The 16,825-nt window shown below is 40.2% G+C and overlaps 2 protein-coding genes across 8 annotated transcripts in view; one reads left to right on the top strand and one right to left on the bottom strand.

The window, feature by feature from the left end:
• Positions 1 to 6,890, top strand: part of DNAI7 (dynein axonemal intermediate chain 7) — a 931,046-nt gene extending 924,156 nt beyond the window's left edge. For all 3 annotated transcript variants that reach the window (XM_078674105.1, XM_078674106.1, XM_078674108.1), the window contains one exon: positions 6,584 to 6,890. In XM_078674105.1, coding sequence (XP_078530231.1) covers positions 6,584 to 6,859 — 276 coding nt within the window. In that variant the 3' untranslated portion in view covers positions 6,860 to 6,890. The remainder of the gene's footprint in view (positions 1 to 6,583) is intronic.
• The window catches only part of IRAG2 (inositol 1,4,5-triphosphate receptor associated 2), a 1,168,119-nt gene continuing 1,158,156 nt past the window's right edge, over positions 6,863 to 16,825 (bottom strand). For all 5 annotated transcript variants that reach the window (XM_078674100.1, XM_078674103.1, XM_078674104.1 and 2 more), the window contains one exon: positions 6,863 to 7,678. In XM_078674100.1, the coding sequence (XP_078530226.1) occupies positions 7,444 to 7,678 (235 nt within the window). In that variant the 3' untranslated portion in view covers positions 6,863 to 7,443. The remainder of the gene's footprint in view (positions 7,679 to 16,825) is intronic.

Raw genomic sequence — 16,825 nt, 5'->3', positions numbered from 1 at the left:
TCTTCCCATACACTAATGGGACTTCCTTTTGCTTCTTTCATTTGAAACAAGTCAATAGCATTCCCCATTACTTCTTTGGAATGCAATGGATGAACACTATAATGTTCCTAAATTTCTTCACTTCTAGAGACATCAACTTTTTCAATTTGCCCAGCTGAGAAATCACTGTCCTCTTCTACAGTTGTTTCCTCTTCTCCTACATATACATTTTTGTAGTAGTGATTATTTTTTACCAAATACAACGTTGCCTTTTTGACTTTCCTAACATCCACTAATTCTTGCCAGATTTTCTTACTCTTTGTCGGAACACCATTAACTAGAATAACCAGAGGTTCCTCTTCTACGTTTTCTACACCAATTGTATAAATATTTTTCTTAAAATCTAGAGGCAAATAAACAACTCTTCCCTTTAATCCTCTCTGTAAATCTGAAGGAGGCAATTTTCCTGTCTTAGGCTCCGTGCGAACAATAGCCTGAAAAGGATGCACACATTAAATCAGAATAGACTCACAGGTATTTAAATCCATCAATTCAGAAGGAATGTCTACCAACTCCAGATTATTATGAACAGCTCTAGCAGGCATTCTGTTTTCATTTAATTTATTATAACAATATTTACAAATACGTTTATCAGAACCCAAATCAAAACAATTTTCTACCAACAAATAAGTTGCAAATTCCTTCCACTCATTATTATTTTCCATTTCACTTTTTACATATAAATCAACTAATCTAGTCTGATTCTTATAATGAGTTCGTTGACAACACACACAAGTAAAATTAGGCCTTTCACTTGAATTGACCTTAAACTTTGTAATTTCATGCTCAAATTTTTCTGTACTTGAAATCTCTACATTCTCTTCCACATTACATTCTATTACTGTATCAGTTTCTGCACTGTCCTTTTTTTCACCAAAGTAACAAAACTCAATTTCTTCACAAATGTTCTTCACATCTAATTCAGTTCCATGCAAAAGAGCACTGTTTAACTGTTTTAGCTTAAGTGCTGGACTTTTTGCATAATACAACCTTCTCACTAATTTCCTCACTTTATTATGATGCACTTCTAACATCCTAAAATGGTGAAAAACACTCTGACATACTTTTCTTGAAAGACAAGCCAGTGAATGCCCTTGCAAACCTGTTTTTTCTCTCACTCTACAAGGATCTAACTCTTGCAAAATTTTCATTTTTTGTTTTAGACTTTTCTTAGTATATGTCCGTAAAAAACTGAGAACCAAATCAATTGAATCCTGTCGCACACTACAAAAACTACTACAATTCCAAGTATACACTGGAGCCTTAGGACATCTCCCTAAAACTTCATCAGCTAATACCTCTTCTGTATTTCTAGGCACAATTTTTTCTTTTTCAACTGGACAACCGTCCTTCACCTCATATGCTCGACCACTGGTGTCAACTGCATGCACCAAATCATTATCCTGAAAGTAACTTTCTTCATTAAAAAATGGCTCATAATTTGAACTATGTTTCCATTCTCCAGAAAAACATCACAAAAATTAGTCCGATTAATTACTCTTTTCCACTTACATTTTGATTTGAAAACACTGATTACCTTACCTAGTGTACGAATTCTATTGATTACTAAAGAATATAATTTATTTTTCACTTTAAATGCTTCATCCACAATCTTCTCTATGCTTTTTTTTTCTTGTAAAAAGCAGTCTTTTTTTGATACATCTTTACATTTTTTAATAAATTTGAAACTATTCTGTTGTAAAACATTGGTCTACGAATTTCAATAAATTGATTTCTCCTTCTATTGCTGTAGACCATATCTCCTTCTACAGGTCTAACATTTTTTGAGGGGCACAGTTTTTTTTTTACTATTTACAGATGTGTTATTCTTCTTTAAAACGACATTTTTTTTGACATTTCAATAACTTCCTTAAAAAGTCCTTAGTATTTTACCAGGAGCATTATTTTTTTTTCACTGAAGAATGTGTTTTGGATGAGTCCTGTATTTCTATTTTCTTGGACCGTAAATCCTGTTTATATTTCTTTTGACGTCTTTCCTTTGACGGCATATTCTTTTATCTTTCTATAGATGATTACAATCTGTGGTAAAGAAAAAATAACATATTATAGACCACTACAAACATACTTCATAGCAATTACAATAAATAAACGATATAAACACTAGTTTACAACATAAGTTACTTTATACCACAGCAAATGTGCCACAGTAACAGTGCAATACAGTTTCATTATTAATCTAACTCTCTGCCTGCACCATCTCACTCTGTGCCTGTGTCTCATCTCACTCTGTGCCTGTGTTTAATCTCAGTCTGTACCTGCCCCATCTCTCTCTTTGTGTGTTTCATTTCTCTCTTTGCGTGTCTCATCTCACTCTATGCCTGTGCCTCATCTCACTCTGTGCCTGTGTCTCATCGCACTCTCAGCCTGTGTTTCACCTAACTCTGTGCCTGCCCCATCTCTCTCTCTTTGTGTGTGTCATTTGTCTGTTTGCATCTGTCTCATCTCATTCTGGTAAATGTTTTATGGTAAAATGCATAGCTTTAACATTTTTGACAAGGATCACACTGAGTGTCTGTATGAAATAAGGAATTATATTTTCACATTTGTCAATAATGTCACCTGTGTCTGCTCACAGTTTGCATCTCTAAGCTTAAAGGGTACTCTGTGCCTGTGTCTCACCGCACTCTGTGCCTGTGTCTCACCTCACTCTGTCCCTGTGTGTCATCTCACTCTGTGCCTGCCCCATCTCTCTCTCTTTGTATGTATTATTTGTCTGTTTGCGTGTGTCTCATCTCACTCTGGTAAATGTTTCATGGTAAAAAGTATGGCTTTAACATTTTTGACAAGGATCGCACTGAGTGTCTGTATGAAATAAGGAATTATATTTCATATTTTTCAATAATGTCACCTGTGTCTGCTCACAGTTTCCATCTCTCTAACTCTCATCAAATTATTCACCCAGATCTATTTAAAATAAACCTTGACTCACAGTGTGATCTTAGGCACATGACCAGGATGTTACATGTAATCTACCATGCCTGTCTCTGCATGCAATATGTGTGTCTCTGCTCATACTATTTCACTGTCTCTACTGGCAAAAAACAGACCACATATATATAAGCAAGATATAACATTCCTTTTTCATTTCAACGGCACACCCTGCATCTTGTTTGCACAGCTTAGAGCCTATTTGTGAAGCAAGAGGCCTAACAGACATGCTGCCTAAGATTCCCTACTAGTACATATGCTAAAGCCTAACTGACTTTAAAAATACATGTATTTCCATATTTTTAAACACAACAACTAAGCAAATTATTCACCCAGATCCATTTAAAATCATGCTTGACTCACAGTGTGATCTTAGGCACATGACCAGGATGTTACATATAATCTACCATGCCTGTCTCTGCATGCAATATGTCTGTCTCTGCTCATACTATTTCACCGTCTCTACTGGCAAAAAACAGACCACATATATATAAGCAAGACATAACATTCCTTTTTCATTTCAACGGCACACCCTGGATCTTGATTGCAGAGCCTAGAGCCTATTTGTGAAGTAAGAGGCCCAACAGACATGCTGCCTAAGATTCCCTACTAGTACATATGCTAAAGCCTAACTGACGTTAAGAATACATGTATTTCCATATTTTTAAACATATCAACTAAGCAAATTATTCATCCTGATCCATTTAAAATCATGCTTGACTCACAGTGTGATCTTAAGCACATGACACACAGGCACAGAGTACCCTTTAAGCTAAGAGAGGCAAACTGTCAGCAGACACAGGTGACATTATTAAAAAATGTGAAAACATAGTTCCTTATTTCACACAGACACTCAATGTAATCCTTGACCAAAATGTAAAAGCCAGACTTTTTACCAGAAAACATTTTCCATAGAAAATCGTTTTTAACACAGAGCACAGCCCATTTAAATGACCACTACAAAACAAAGCAGAAACCCAACTCATTTCCAAAATACATTTCCAATATGCACCATTCAATTTTTTAAACAGAACTACAAAAAAACATGACACACAATGCAAGAATAAAGAAGCACAATATGCTTCTTAATCTTCCCCATAGTGCATACAGCAGTCTATCTTTATTAAAAGAATCATTACTCACCTTTAAAAATGCTTTGGAAGATTTAGAACAGTGTCGGTCTCACACACCAGATTTTCTTAAAGCAGAATCTCTGAATAATGCTTTTCTGTCACTGCAGCCTCAGAATAATGGCACAGATTCTCTCTCATTTCAGACCCATATTCTTGTACATAACCAATCAAAATCCTTCCCACACAAATTCAAAACCAAACTGCACATTTTAATTGGTTGTACATTTCAACACTTTTAAACTCACATAATATTCACCCATCCCCCCCAGTGCTCATTCACCCTGTTACCATGGTAACTCCCACCTAACTCAGCACACAGTTGAAAAGTTCATCATACTATGTTGCAAAAGAATCCAGCAAGGGTGTTTGACCGCTCAATGTACTAGCTAATCATGTGCAATGTTTCTTTCAATGACTTTTTCTCAACCATTAAAAAACAAAAGCATGCACCCTAATTTTCAGTGGTGAATTTTAAGAAACCACCAATCATTTCTTGTTTTTCAAGTGCACTGAATCTCAACCACTTTTTTTCATAACTCCTACTTTCAAACTGCCATTTCATTTCCACAACTCATCTGAATACAAGCACATCTACCTTCAAGATGCCAAAAGTCTGGTTTGTGGGTCATAGCTTTGTCTACTGGAGTGAAAAATGTGCAAAGTAACAGAGGTATTTACAACCTTGATTTACCAAATGTGGACATTGTATGGATTGGACAGAGAGGATTGAGAAGTCACCAATTGATACCATTGGTAAAATCCTTTATGCATCTACCACACCCTGGCCTCATAATTGTGCACTGTGGTGGCAATGACCTGGGCACTTTGACTGGGGTAGGTCTGGAAATGCTTTTAAAGGACATCTTTGGGCAATTGATGTCACTTTTTCCAAAAACTGCCTTGGTATTTTCTAATATATGCCAAAGGCAACAATGGAACTGGTCCAACCAATTGTGTCCACAGATTGAGAAAGCAAGGAAACATGTGAATAAATCTGTGTCTGCTTTCCTCAGAGACTATGGTATGGGTTCCATATACCACAACAACTTGCGTTACAACATGCAAGGCATCTATAGGAGAAATGGTGTACATTTTACAGTTGAGGGGAATAATCTTCCTCTTGAATTTGAGACTCTGCATTGGTACCTACTTGTAGGTACAAAAAAACACCCACATAACACAGCAGCTCTTTTCAGAGCTATCCTACCTATAAGCACTCTAAATTATTTGTTTACTCTAATTTTTTACACTGTTTTTCCCCGTGGTGTGCTCAGGGTGCACGTACCGGGAAGCGCACATGAGAACGCGCCCAGCGCTTACCCCGTGAAAATTAAAAAAAAAATAGTTTTTTTGCCCTTCAGGGTCCTTCTAGGCCCCCCTCAGAAAACCTAGGGGGTCAGTGGGTGTCTACCCCGCCCCCTTTTATTCATTTCCCCCTTTTTATTTTCACCTCTTGTGTCTCGATTCTACCGAGACACAAGATGGCGGACTCTCCGGACTGTTTAGAATGTTGACAGACATTCGAGAGCCAATCAGCTTTCCGCTCGCGCACTCCCGTAGCGCGCCGGGTGCACTCCCCGGTACGCCTACCGGTGAGCGCTCGGAGCGCGCCTATAGATATATATGTGTTTTTGAAGTTAATTTAAAAAAAAACACTGGAGCAATTTTCACCAAATATAGTAAAGACACATCTGCGTACCAGTCCCTACAATTTTGCAAAGTTTGTTGTCATTTCGGTCAGTGGTTCGGGCTGTAGCCTTGTCAATTTGTCCTACGGAAATTAACATGGGGAAAACACGTTTTAGGACCCCCCTTTTTTCTCGGCCCCCACTTCACGAATCCCCCCAAAACTTTCAGGGAAGGAGCAGAGCGGAGCTGGCCTAAATTTTGGAAAATTACACGCAAATTCCTCAACCGGCGCCAAAGTTATTCCCAATAGAATGTTGCCGATTTCCTATGGTAGCTAGGTCCTAACTATAACTACGTACTGGCGACCGCCAGTAGGTTTTATTTATATATATATATATATATATATATATATATATATATATATATATATATATATTTACATATATATACTGCTCTGGGCATTAAAGGAGACTGTAAACCTAAATCTTGCAGCATGACCAGGATAATGTAAGGATCAATGTGCATACAAGGTTGGGAGTGAGTGACTTCCATTTGCAACTTTTCCCCACTCAGCCTTGCTGATACAAGGTGCATCTGGGGGCATACATAAGTAGGACTGATGTCATGCATGGTAGGAAAATCTTCAGTTGGGCAACAAAGGTGTACTTTTTCAGCAATGTAGTCAAATATTTTTCTTGTTCCAAGAACCTTGAATAGTTGCAAATGTCCAACCAAGTTGGAAGAGCAGGGTAGTAGCTGTTGGAGCCAGATTGTTGTGGGGAGTGCTGTACCCCAGTGTTGTTCTTTAATATTGTTGTGTTGATCTATTTTAGGTTGCAGAACGTTTGAAAACTGAACCAGTTAAAGATGAAGACTGGTCTCTCTACTTACTAAGCTCACAGAGGGCATGCAGGCTTCAGATGACTGAATTTAGCGAGGAATATGCAGACGACCTTTATGAGGACAGTGAATTGCACTCCTCGCTTTTCCACATGGTTAAAGGTTACGCCAGTGATGCAGCAATAGAGAGAATTAAAAACTCTAATTATCTGTTTGTGGACTGTGTGAACCAATTGCTCAACTATACAAAAGTATTAACATATTCATAAATATTTGTCATATATAAATAACTTTATTAAACAATCTTAGAAAAAAACATTAAATTAGATGTTGAAAGCATTAAATATAGTCACATTTTCTTCATATTTCTAAAAAAGAAACCTGTAAAAAGTCTGCTGTAGAGTTGGTGCCATTTCACATCATTTGAGCTCTCAATCATTATTTTGTACCATACCAGAGTAAAACTGATAACCAATAAGTTTTGTATTTTAGCCATAACTGAAATACATTATGTGGTATTGTTTCACATGCAGAGGCAGAATTATAAAATTGCAGTAGCAAATCACACATTGAAAAGCACTCATCCTAAAAAAAAAAATACAGATTTCGAAAGGTTTACATTAAAATATCTTTTACCCTATTCCTTGCCTTCACCCTTTCTGTATTTTATCATCTAATAAAATGTGCAAGCATAAAAAAGGTCTGTGAAATCACAATGTGTATGCTGCATTATTTTGTTTTTGCTTATTTACTTTGATGCATAAAAGTACAACTTTATTTACAGTAGAAAAAGAAGAGGTTTCCCCTGATTCCTAGGAACGCAAACAGGTGGCTTGAAAGGGAAGCGCTAATCTCATACTGGTGGCTGACCATTGTGCCGAAGTCCAGTGTAAGGCCACAGAAGTTGCTGAAGTGATGTCCATGAGTCTCCAATACCAAGGGGAGCTGCCTCTGAATGTCTCTGAAAGTACAGGCCTGCAAGAAAACTCATCAGTGCTGCAAGTAAGACCATGACGGTGAAAGAGATCCAGAGTGTTTTATTCCCTTTGGAGAAGGAAGTCCTGAAATGAGATGTCCATGAAGAGAACCTGGTGGAAAACAGAGAAACATACAGTAGGAGTTTGAGCTCTGACATACTACTTTCTCTAAGATAGTCCATATCACCTACAAGAACCTTGTAGCATAATGTGCTTAAAAATTACAATACGTTTGGTGTGCACCCACAAATCTTGAACCGAAGGTCTTTATGGGGCAAATTTAAAAAGATTTAGCATCAGGGTTGCATCACTTTTGTGCAACAGCCCGACACAAAATGATTTTAGTTATTTACTAAGCCATGCAAAGCCACGTTGCAGGGCTTTGTGTGGTTTAGTAAATATATGGTAATGCAGGGTAGCACAAAGTGTTGCCTTGAGTCACTTTGCACTGGGAAAGTGTTCTGTGGGGGAGCATGGCTGTCCCAATGCTTCCACCCTTAGATTTTGGCAGATTCCAAGATTTTGAAAGACTTGTGCACCTGGGCGTTGGACCTGTCAGCCTTAGGGTGATCTTTCCCCAAACCTTTTGCTTCTCCTCCTCCATTTTGCTGAACTTATTTTTGTGGCCTTACGACTTTGTGCACTTTACCACTGCTAACCAGTGCTAAAGTGCTTGTTCTCACTCCCTAAAACATGGTTAAATTGGCCTGTACCCAATTATCATATTTAATTTAGTTATGAGTCCCTTGTAGAGTGATATAACGGGCCTATAAATTAAATGCTACCAGTGGGCCTGCAGCACCTATTGTGCCATTCACTTAAGTAGCACCCTAGAACCTGTCCCAGGCCTGTCACTGCAGCCCGAATGCAGTTCTAAACTGCCATGTCGACTTGGCAATCAAAACGCCTTGCCAAAACCTAAAACTGCCCTTCTATTACATTTACGTCACCCCTCAGTGAGGCCTTACGCAGCCCATAGGGCAGGGTCCCTTGTAATTCAAAGGTTTTATATGTACCTTTCAGATTAACATCTAAATTTGTTTTTAGGTTGAGCCTAGGCAGTGTGCATGCCCTGTCTGCAAGACCTGCAGTATTTTCTAAAACAACTTAGGTTCACTCCAGCATCGCTCTTCTTTGCTGCCTCCTTACTTGTTCGTGCAGCCGATACCTAACTTCTGGCCAAGGAAGAGAAGCACCAGCCAAGTACAGTTTCCTTACCCTGGCATTCTTTATCTGTTGTTTTGGGGGAACTCTTTTAGCTCTGATATCCTTCACCCCAGATCGAAGCCATTGCAACATGTGTGTTTTCATTATGATGCCGCACAACCCCCTCCCGAATCGCAGATTGTATTTTTTGTTCCTTCATACACTTATTTTTTTGATTTGCATCCCCAATCGGTCTATTCTGAAATGCTGCGATGCTGAGACTCGAACCTGGTTCCCCAGTTCCAAAGTCAACAGCTCTGGATGTTATGCCACATCCTCTCTCCAAGACAATCTGCTTTTTTTGGGGGGGGGGGGTCATGGTTTCCCTCACACCATGCACCCACCCACCCTTAACCCCTTCCTCTTCCCCCTCCCCTTGAGCACCCCAGTGAGTGCATGAGAAGTGTGTTCCCTTCATTACACAGAAGTGTAGAACAAGAGCTTTCACATTAAATTTACAGAGCCTCCGAACCTGAGTCTCTCTTCGGGTGCCCCTCTGTGCCATCCCTCACAACATCCACACACTGCACATGAGACCAGGTAAATTTTAGTTGCTTTCAGCTCAGGCTGTGTTTTGGGAATTATTGCTTTTGTTCCATTTTAACCGGGACTCCATGTGCACACTTTATTTTATTGTTTTCAGCCCAGATTGCAATTTTTTTTATTGTTGCCCCAGGCGCGTATTCATCTTCAGACATTAAATCACTTGCAACTTTTGTGCTAAACTGTCGGTGAAGACAATTGGGAGTCACATGATTTAGGGAATGTTTGGATAAAAAATGTTTGAGTGTAACCATGCTTGCAGAGAGGCAGCTTTTGCTTGTTAACAGGCAGTGGACCAGAGAAATGTTTCTGAATTTTCAACTCCGTGTTCGTGCTTTGGTGCAACTCAACATCAGTTTATTTCACTGAAAAACAGATTATATATTTATTTTGTCTATTTTATGTTACATTTTCATCTATTGCAAGGATTTTAGGAGGCCTAAACAAAATAGCATGTTGCCATGTGGGTGCTCTAAAGCCCTATTATTTTAGGTTGTTTAATGTCATCTGGTATGTGTTCAGGATTGTCTGTGGCACCTGTGTGCACTGTACTACTTTTGTCTTACCTCAAATTTTAATCGTTGCCTATGGATTTTGTTTTACTTTGGAGTATATATATGCTTTAAAAAACAAGGGAAATCTTGTGTTTATAATAAAATGCCAGCTGATTACTTTGGCACTATTTGATATTGCAAAGTCATCTAAAGATGTATTTGGGCAAGCATGTATTCCTGAATCAGGGTCCATGACCCACTATTTAGTAATTGTATAGCTATTCAATCCCTGGCAGCACAACACCCAGGATCGCTAAGCAATTATAAGGTCTCAAAGGCCACTGCACTTCAAACCAAAACACATAGGTAAAATACATTTTCATTTACAACACCAATAGCTCTAACTCTTGCAATTGCAAGACATATTGGACTGTAAATGCGTATTCACTATTGTGAGCCCTACCCTTACCATAGGACCACATTGGCGATTTCTTATTACCTTTAAAAAGCTGTCATGTCGAATTTGGAGCAGGTAGTTATATCATCTACAGTATCTTTGGAATTGTACTAAAAACCCTATTTAAAGATAAAGTTGGGTTTTTGATTACAAGTTTGACATTTCTACTTTTAGAATGTTGGCATTTTCCTTCCTTAAGCCCTTTTGTCTCTACAGCTTGCCTTGGGACACTTGACTGGGTGTACCTGACAGTTAGACTTTGTGAATTCCTCCCAGACAGTCACACAATAGAGGGGATAGGTATGTCTCAATTGACCATCTGGCAGAATATGGGGGGGGGCGTAGCTGGGCAAAGTTCCACTTACAACTGGATAGGACGTTTTCTAATCTAGTGTGAGATCATTTCTGTGTGTATTTTCCAGTTAATTACTGTTTAAAATGTTGTGCAAATACTTTACACATTGTGTCCAAGTTAAGATTGACTTCTTTGTGCCAAGCTACCGGGGGGTTGAGCACAGGTTAATTTAGGGTTGGGCCTGTGCCTCAAACTGACAAGGATTGTGGTTGCTGCTTGACCAGGCCTCACACCTCAGTCAACCAACTACCCCATTTCTTACACTGAGCAGTGCTGAGGATTTGGACTTCTGTTTGGGCGGTGCCATACAGTAATTTTGTGTTACACTACCATCCCATAAATAATACAAGATCAATTTGAGCCTTTTTAAATTCTCCATAGTTTTCTGATTGGCCATTTTTCCTTTTCCTAAATTTAAGTTCCTTTACTCTGTCTAATAGTATGGAAGTGGAGAGCCTAAATGTGGAAAAACTCAGCAGGGCTCAGTTTCAGAAACTCTGCAAGGAGATGGGGCTACATGGGAAAGAAGGCCCCAAAGTTGCATATTCAGATAGCTCTCTGGGCCTTAGAGGAAGTCACTAACAAAGATGCCATCCCATCTTGAGGACTCTGAGGATGAGCATCCTAATGTGGACAATCTAGATGAAGGGCAACTAGATTTGGGAATGGAGATTGGCATGGCTATGTGCCCTGAGCAAGAGTTCCCAAAGGTGGGAGTCCCTTTACCCACTGACACACAGAGAGCGCTCAGTATGAGCGCAGGCAGAAGTGTGTCTTCTTGGCACTTGCCTCCAGAGGAGCTGGCAGACCGGAAAGCAGGATAGGAGCTCACGCTCCAAATGGCCAAACTGAAAACAGAGGATAAGAAGGCCTGCACAGAAAAGAGAATGCTGCTGGCGCTTGAGAGGACCCTGAAAGAACAAGAGATCCAAGCAAGATGAGGCTCAGAATCCAGCAACGGTGGCACCCTACTAACAGTTTTTATCAGTGAAGTGAAGTTAGTAATTAAACTAAGGGAGCGAAGAGTCACCAAGCGGGGCAATGAAAATAACAGAATAGACAAATTATAGAAAAAAGAGGACACCAGGCTAAGCAAAAGCTGAAACAGCACAGAGGCAGGCAAAAATTGGGCAGCAGGCGCAAACCCTTGCCAGGAGAAGGTCTCAGTACTGCAGCGTGGCGACTGCACTGCGGAGCTCCTGGGGAGAGAGTTGACTCAGACCAGAGGGCTTTTAAAACTGCTGCACAGCTACAAAAACCGCCCCCCAGTAACTAAAGGCGGCCTCCACCCACACTTCCAGCTTCTCTGGGAAATGCCCAATGCTCGGTTTGGCCAATCTGTCCTTGATTGTACCCCTAGATGTACACATACATTCAATACACACAATCCATAGGCGTGCAGTGTTCAGCACTGAAGCTTTTGTGCCTTCAACCAGGGTGTTTCTTTCAAAACACATGCACTGCCAGCACACACACCAGGTGTGCGCTGCACAACTCTTCACCATTCCTGTATTGTACTTCAGACACACACACACACACACACACACACCCCCAGCACATGCTGCATGGCACTACATCTCTCATGTAATGTATTCCGCCTAGGCATACATATTCCAAGTATATGTACTAACCACACATGTACTGCACAGTACTTCTCCATCCTTGTACTGTACTCCTCCCAGGCACACATACAACAAACGTAGACTCACTACTCCTGCGCTATGCTGCAATGAAGAGAGGAGTTGGCCAAACAGCTAGGGTGGTCGACCTCGCATCTGCGGAACTGGGTTCGAGTCTCAGCGATGATGCGGAACATCCTGTGATTCTTGGCAAATCACTTAATCTCCCCTTGCCGAACAATAAAATGAATGTGTCCTCATGTAATGCAACTGGTGCTATGTATGCACTCCGATACCTGATTTGGGTCTAGTTTGCGCTATATAAAACTCTGTAAAATAAAAAAATAAAAATAAATAGTCCACATATACCTGATGTAGGCCAAGGTTGAGTTAAGCGCACAGCAGTGAAATCTTTAAGGCGGCCTCACTCCAGTGACACAGGGTAAAAAGGTCCTGTTCACTACCATTGATCACTACATGGTATGCTCCCACCACCATGCTTGTGCTGCTTAGCTCCGGGTAAAGGCGGTAGCCTTCCACCACTATGAGCGTAGTGCTTTGGGTGGCCATCCTTGGTCCAACAAGACCGCAGTCTGTTAGGCCTATTTCATGGCACACCCACATGATCCGTGTTCACCCATGAGAAAACTTAGCATTAGGGATCCAGACAACAGTACAGTTGGGTGCTCTGGTCTCTTATCATGAAGAGGACTTTTCCGTCCCAACATGGGTATTATTCAGAGTTAAGTGACATAAATGGGCTTGTGACTGTTGCAGAATCCCAGCCACAGGCTTAGGTTTTTTTTGTTGTTTTTAAAGAAAAAGATTAAAATCAAAGAAGAAATAATTTGATCCAAAATTTAAAGCTAGTCTTTGGATCCTTGCCCACCTAATTGAATTAGGTGTTAGACTACCTCTTTTTAGGAGTCCCATGGCCTATAGGCTTTAGATTGCTGTCCTATGGCTTTTTGAGGCCAGTGGGAGAGGTTTGCACTACAGCTCTGTCAGTTTCAACTTTTAGGTGTGTCAATGAGGCTTGACACTCGTAAAAATCTTGCCGTAATGTTCCAGAATCAATCACAGATTATAGACATGCAAGTTAATCAATTCTTATAGTCTATCCAACCCAAATGGTATCGGTTTACTGTTATTTGAGTCTCACTTTTCAAGGCAAAGAAACAAATCTGGACTGGACTCTAGTTCAGATGGATTAATGGAGTGATTGATTTAATTCCTGTCCTTTTGAAATTTTCTGCATATTCAATTTTAATTATTTAACTGTACCCTTCGAAAAAATACATAAAAATAATAAATTTTTTCACAAAATCAATTTCCCGTGTAGCAATTTCTTTTATTTGCTTGATTTGTTTCTTTGTATTGAAAAGTGAGACTCAAATAACAGTAAACAGATACCATTTGGGTTGGATAGACTATAAGAATTGATTAACTTACTTGTCTATAATCTGTGATTGATTCTGTTAAAACAAATTCCCTTGCTGGCACTTCTCTTTATAACGAATTATCAGCCCGAGCCCGCAAGGGTTTCTTGGGTAACCCACTGTCTTTCAATGTAATGTTCCAGAAACATTTTTAATGTCATATAGCGCAGTCGAAAGGTGTTTCATTACCAATACTGCATTGATTTATACTTTTTTGAAGGTCTCTTGAATGAAGTTTTGCCATTTACATTAAAGATCAATAAGGAAGTCCAATGTCGAATATGTTGAAAAATAAGGCTGCAGTTATGCCCCGGAGCAGTTAGCAGGTGTGACAATGTATTGTGCTTGGCGGGCTATGAAGAAGCCACCCCTACACCAACCAGGCCCTCGGAGTAACAGCAAGTTGAAAGTAGGTGCCTTTGGAACATAAACATCTACCTTTATTCGGTATGAGGGAGGTCACCGTGCTCCATGATTGGTAGCGGGCTTCATCTGGTATCTAAATGTAGAGATTGTGTTGTTGTATGTGAATGTCTCATCTCTTTGCATGTGTACAGTTAGAAATAAAATACTATTTTCTTATAACAGCAAGTATTTTGATTGATGTTGATTTATTATTTGTACTGTTTGCATTTTGAGTCAGTCATGTTCACTCACCTGTATCTTCATCCCCTCAGAGGGAAACTTGACTGCTAGACCACAACTACCACAAAATTCAAAAGGAAAAGGGGTACATGGCCCTGTTGAACGGGATCCAGAAAGGGTCGAGGCCAGGTAGATCAGGAGGAAAAGGCTTCAACCACCACGGTTGGGCCCAGTAGCCTATGCTGGCTGGCCCTCCGAAATGGGTTTTAATAGTGACCATCAGTAACAACTCCCTATTACATTAGTGGTGCCACACCTTTCTTCCCTATAGCTTAATTGCTCGGTTGGGACTGAGGAATGTCCAGGGATTCCAGTTAATGCAATCTAAAATTCTATTTAAAAATGTGTTTTTTAATTGTTTCAGCAACTCCAGACATTCGTGTCAAAGGCTGACGCCCATGACCCCTAGATACGGTTATTAGGTTTTCACCCTCGAGATGACCTTGAAGAATGGAGCTCAAGGGAATGAAAGTTGATTTTTCAAGTATGTTTGCCCATAGTCAGGCAAGGGGCGCCTTGGAATGAGTTTATGCGCTCACATAACAACTGGAGCACCAACTGAAGATTGATGTGACTGTTTAAAGATAGGAGTTAAGATCAGTCTGGAAGTAAATCTTTGTTTCATAAACAAACATTCTCCTGAAACAAGAGGGAGAGCCCTATTTTTCCAGACAATGAGGGCGAGCTGGTTCTAAAGTTGTTTAGTATGCAACTCTTGATCTTGGACCAGAGTTTTGACTCAAGCCTCTGCGCCATCATTGGTGCAATTTAAATTCTTCTAGGAAGAGAGCATTTACAAAACGACACAATTCATTCAGCAGTTGTCATATTACGATCCAGTGCTGCTGATTCCACAATGCAGATATAGACAGACAGGTGGCGCCAAAGTTTTGGGAGACTTCAGAAAGTCAAACAGGCTTACTATTAACGAGTTTATTGAAAATCTGCCTGAAACACACAACAGCAGGACTTAGGTGAATGGGATGTGTATTTTAAAGAGTCGAAGTAACTTTACTCAGACCAGGATAATTAAGGAAAAAAAGTTTCTCAGACTGTAAAAACCGGACAGCCACATCCAAAATAGGCTACCTCAATTTATTTATGTTCACACAAATGAAAGACATTTAATACCCAAACAAAATTTGGTTTTATATTCAAACGAAACAGGCATGGGTTCAAGAAAGTACGGCCATCTTCCTCCAGATAACGATACTGTTTGTATCTTTGCAGTGGAACAATGTTTAGTGTGTTACCAAACTGATTCCTGGATGAAGATGCATTCTGTGATTGGTCCCAACTGGGACCGAAATGTGACACAGCCGCTACAGTGACTACCATGTGGCTGGAAAGAAATAGTTTTCCTGGCCCCTTCCGTTGATAGGGAAGGTCCACCTCTCTTCATCCTTGCTTGATTAACATGGCAGTTTAAGGACAGGATGTGAATCCCATGTTGTCCTTTCTTTCTATAGGCACAGGTTTGATCCCTTCTGCCAACCTCTCACCAGCAGCGTCCTGTCCGCAGGGGCGACCAAGCATGGCCATTGCGAGACATACACTTTATCATACTTATTGCTCCACCATGACTGTGATGTCCTGGTATATACATGTTGCTATGTAGGTCATGAATGGGAATGTATGCAGAGAAAACAATCTAGTCCGCGGAACCTCTTTGAGGTCATGTGTGCATCCACAGGACACACGGACCTTGCTTCCAGGAGCGGCCTGTGCAGGTAAGAGCGGCGAGGCTGGGTTGGTGGGGTTTCACAGATGACCAGGAGGGAAAATTAAATAAGTAATACATATCCCCTCGTCACGGACTGTCGAAATCACCCCCAACCCAGCCCCACTGCTCTTACCTGCTTCCCTTCCCAATAGAACACAGACGAGCAGAGAGAAAATATGGATGTGATATTTCAAGTTGGACTGGGGAGAGCCCACATGATGCCTAACCATAAATGAAAAGGATTGAGGACCTAGGAAGGACTGGAGAACCTGATGGTTCCTGTCCTTTTTTGGCAATGGGCAGGCGCATCATCTATGAGAATAAAAAATGACACTCCACTAGATAATTACAGCAAACAGCAAGGTGATAGAAGAAATGCTTGAATGAATCTCAGGCATTTACGATAGCTCGGGCTTCATGCCAGCAGATAAAAGAGAGAATTTTGGAGTAACACTGCATCTCAACATATAAGCAAGGCATTCTTTCTCAATGGATGTATATGGAAGTTTTTGGAAAAATAGCTTACAACTTAACTACCTTTTTTATAGAGCAACAGAACAAATACTACCACTGGAGTAGAGGAGTTTATTTTTTCTTTTCTAATTTCTAATTAAATCATTCAGTGGCAATCAACTTCGCAATTCTCTCATCAGAGCGAGCTTAGTGCTATCAATTTTGATCGTTCTTAGAATGAAAACTCATTTTGCCTTGTAGCACTTTATCCCCCTTACTCTTAAGGGACCCAGGTTTTCAATGAAGCCAATCCAATGGCCTTTT

The sequence above is a fragment of the Lissotriton helveticus genome, chromosome 1_1, assembly GCF_964261635.1.
Source record: "Lissotriton helveticus chromosome 1_1, aLisHel1.1, whole genome shotgun sequence".
NCBI classification, from domain to species: Eukaryota; Metazoa; Chordata; class Amphibia; order Caudata; family Salamandridae; genus Lissotriton; species Lissotriton helveticus.
The sequence above is the reverse complement of the archived record's forward strand: the minus strand, read 5'-3'. Positions and strand labels throughout refer to the sequence as shown.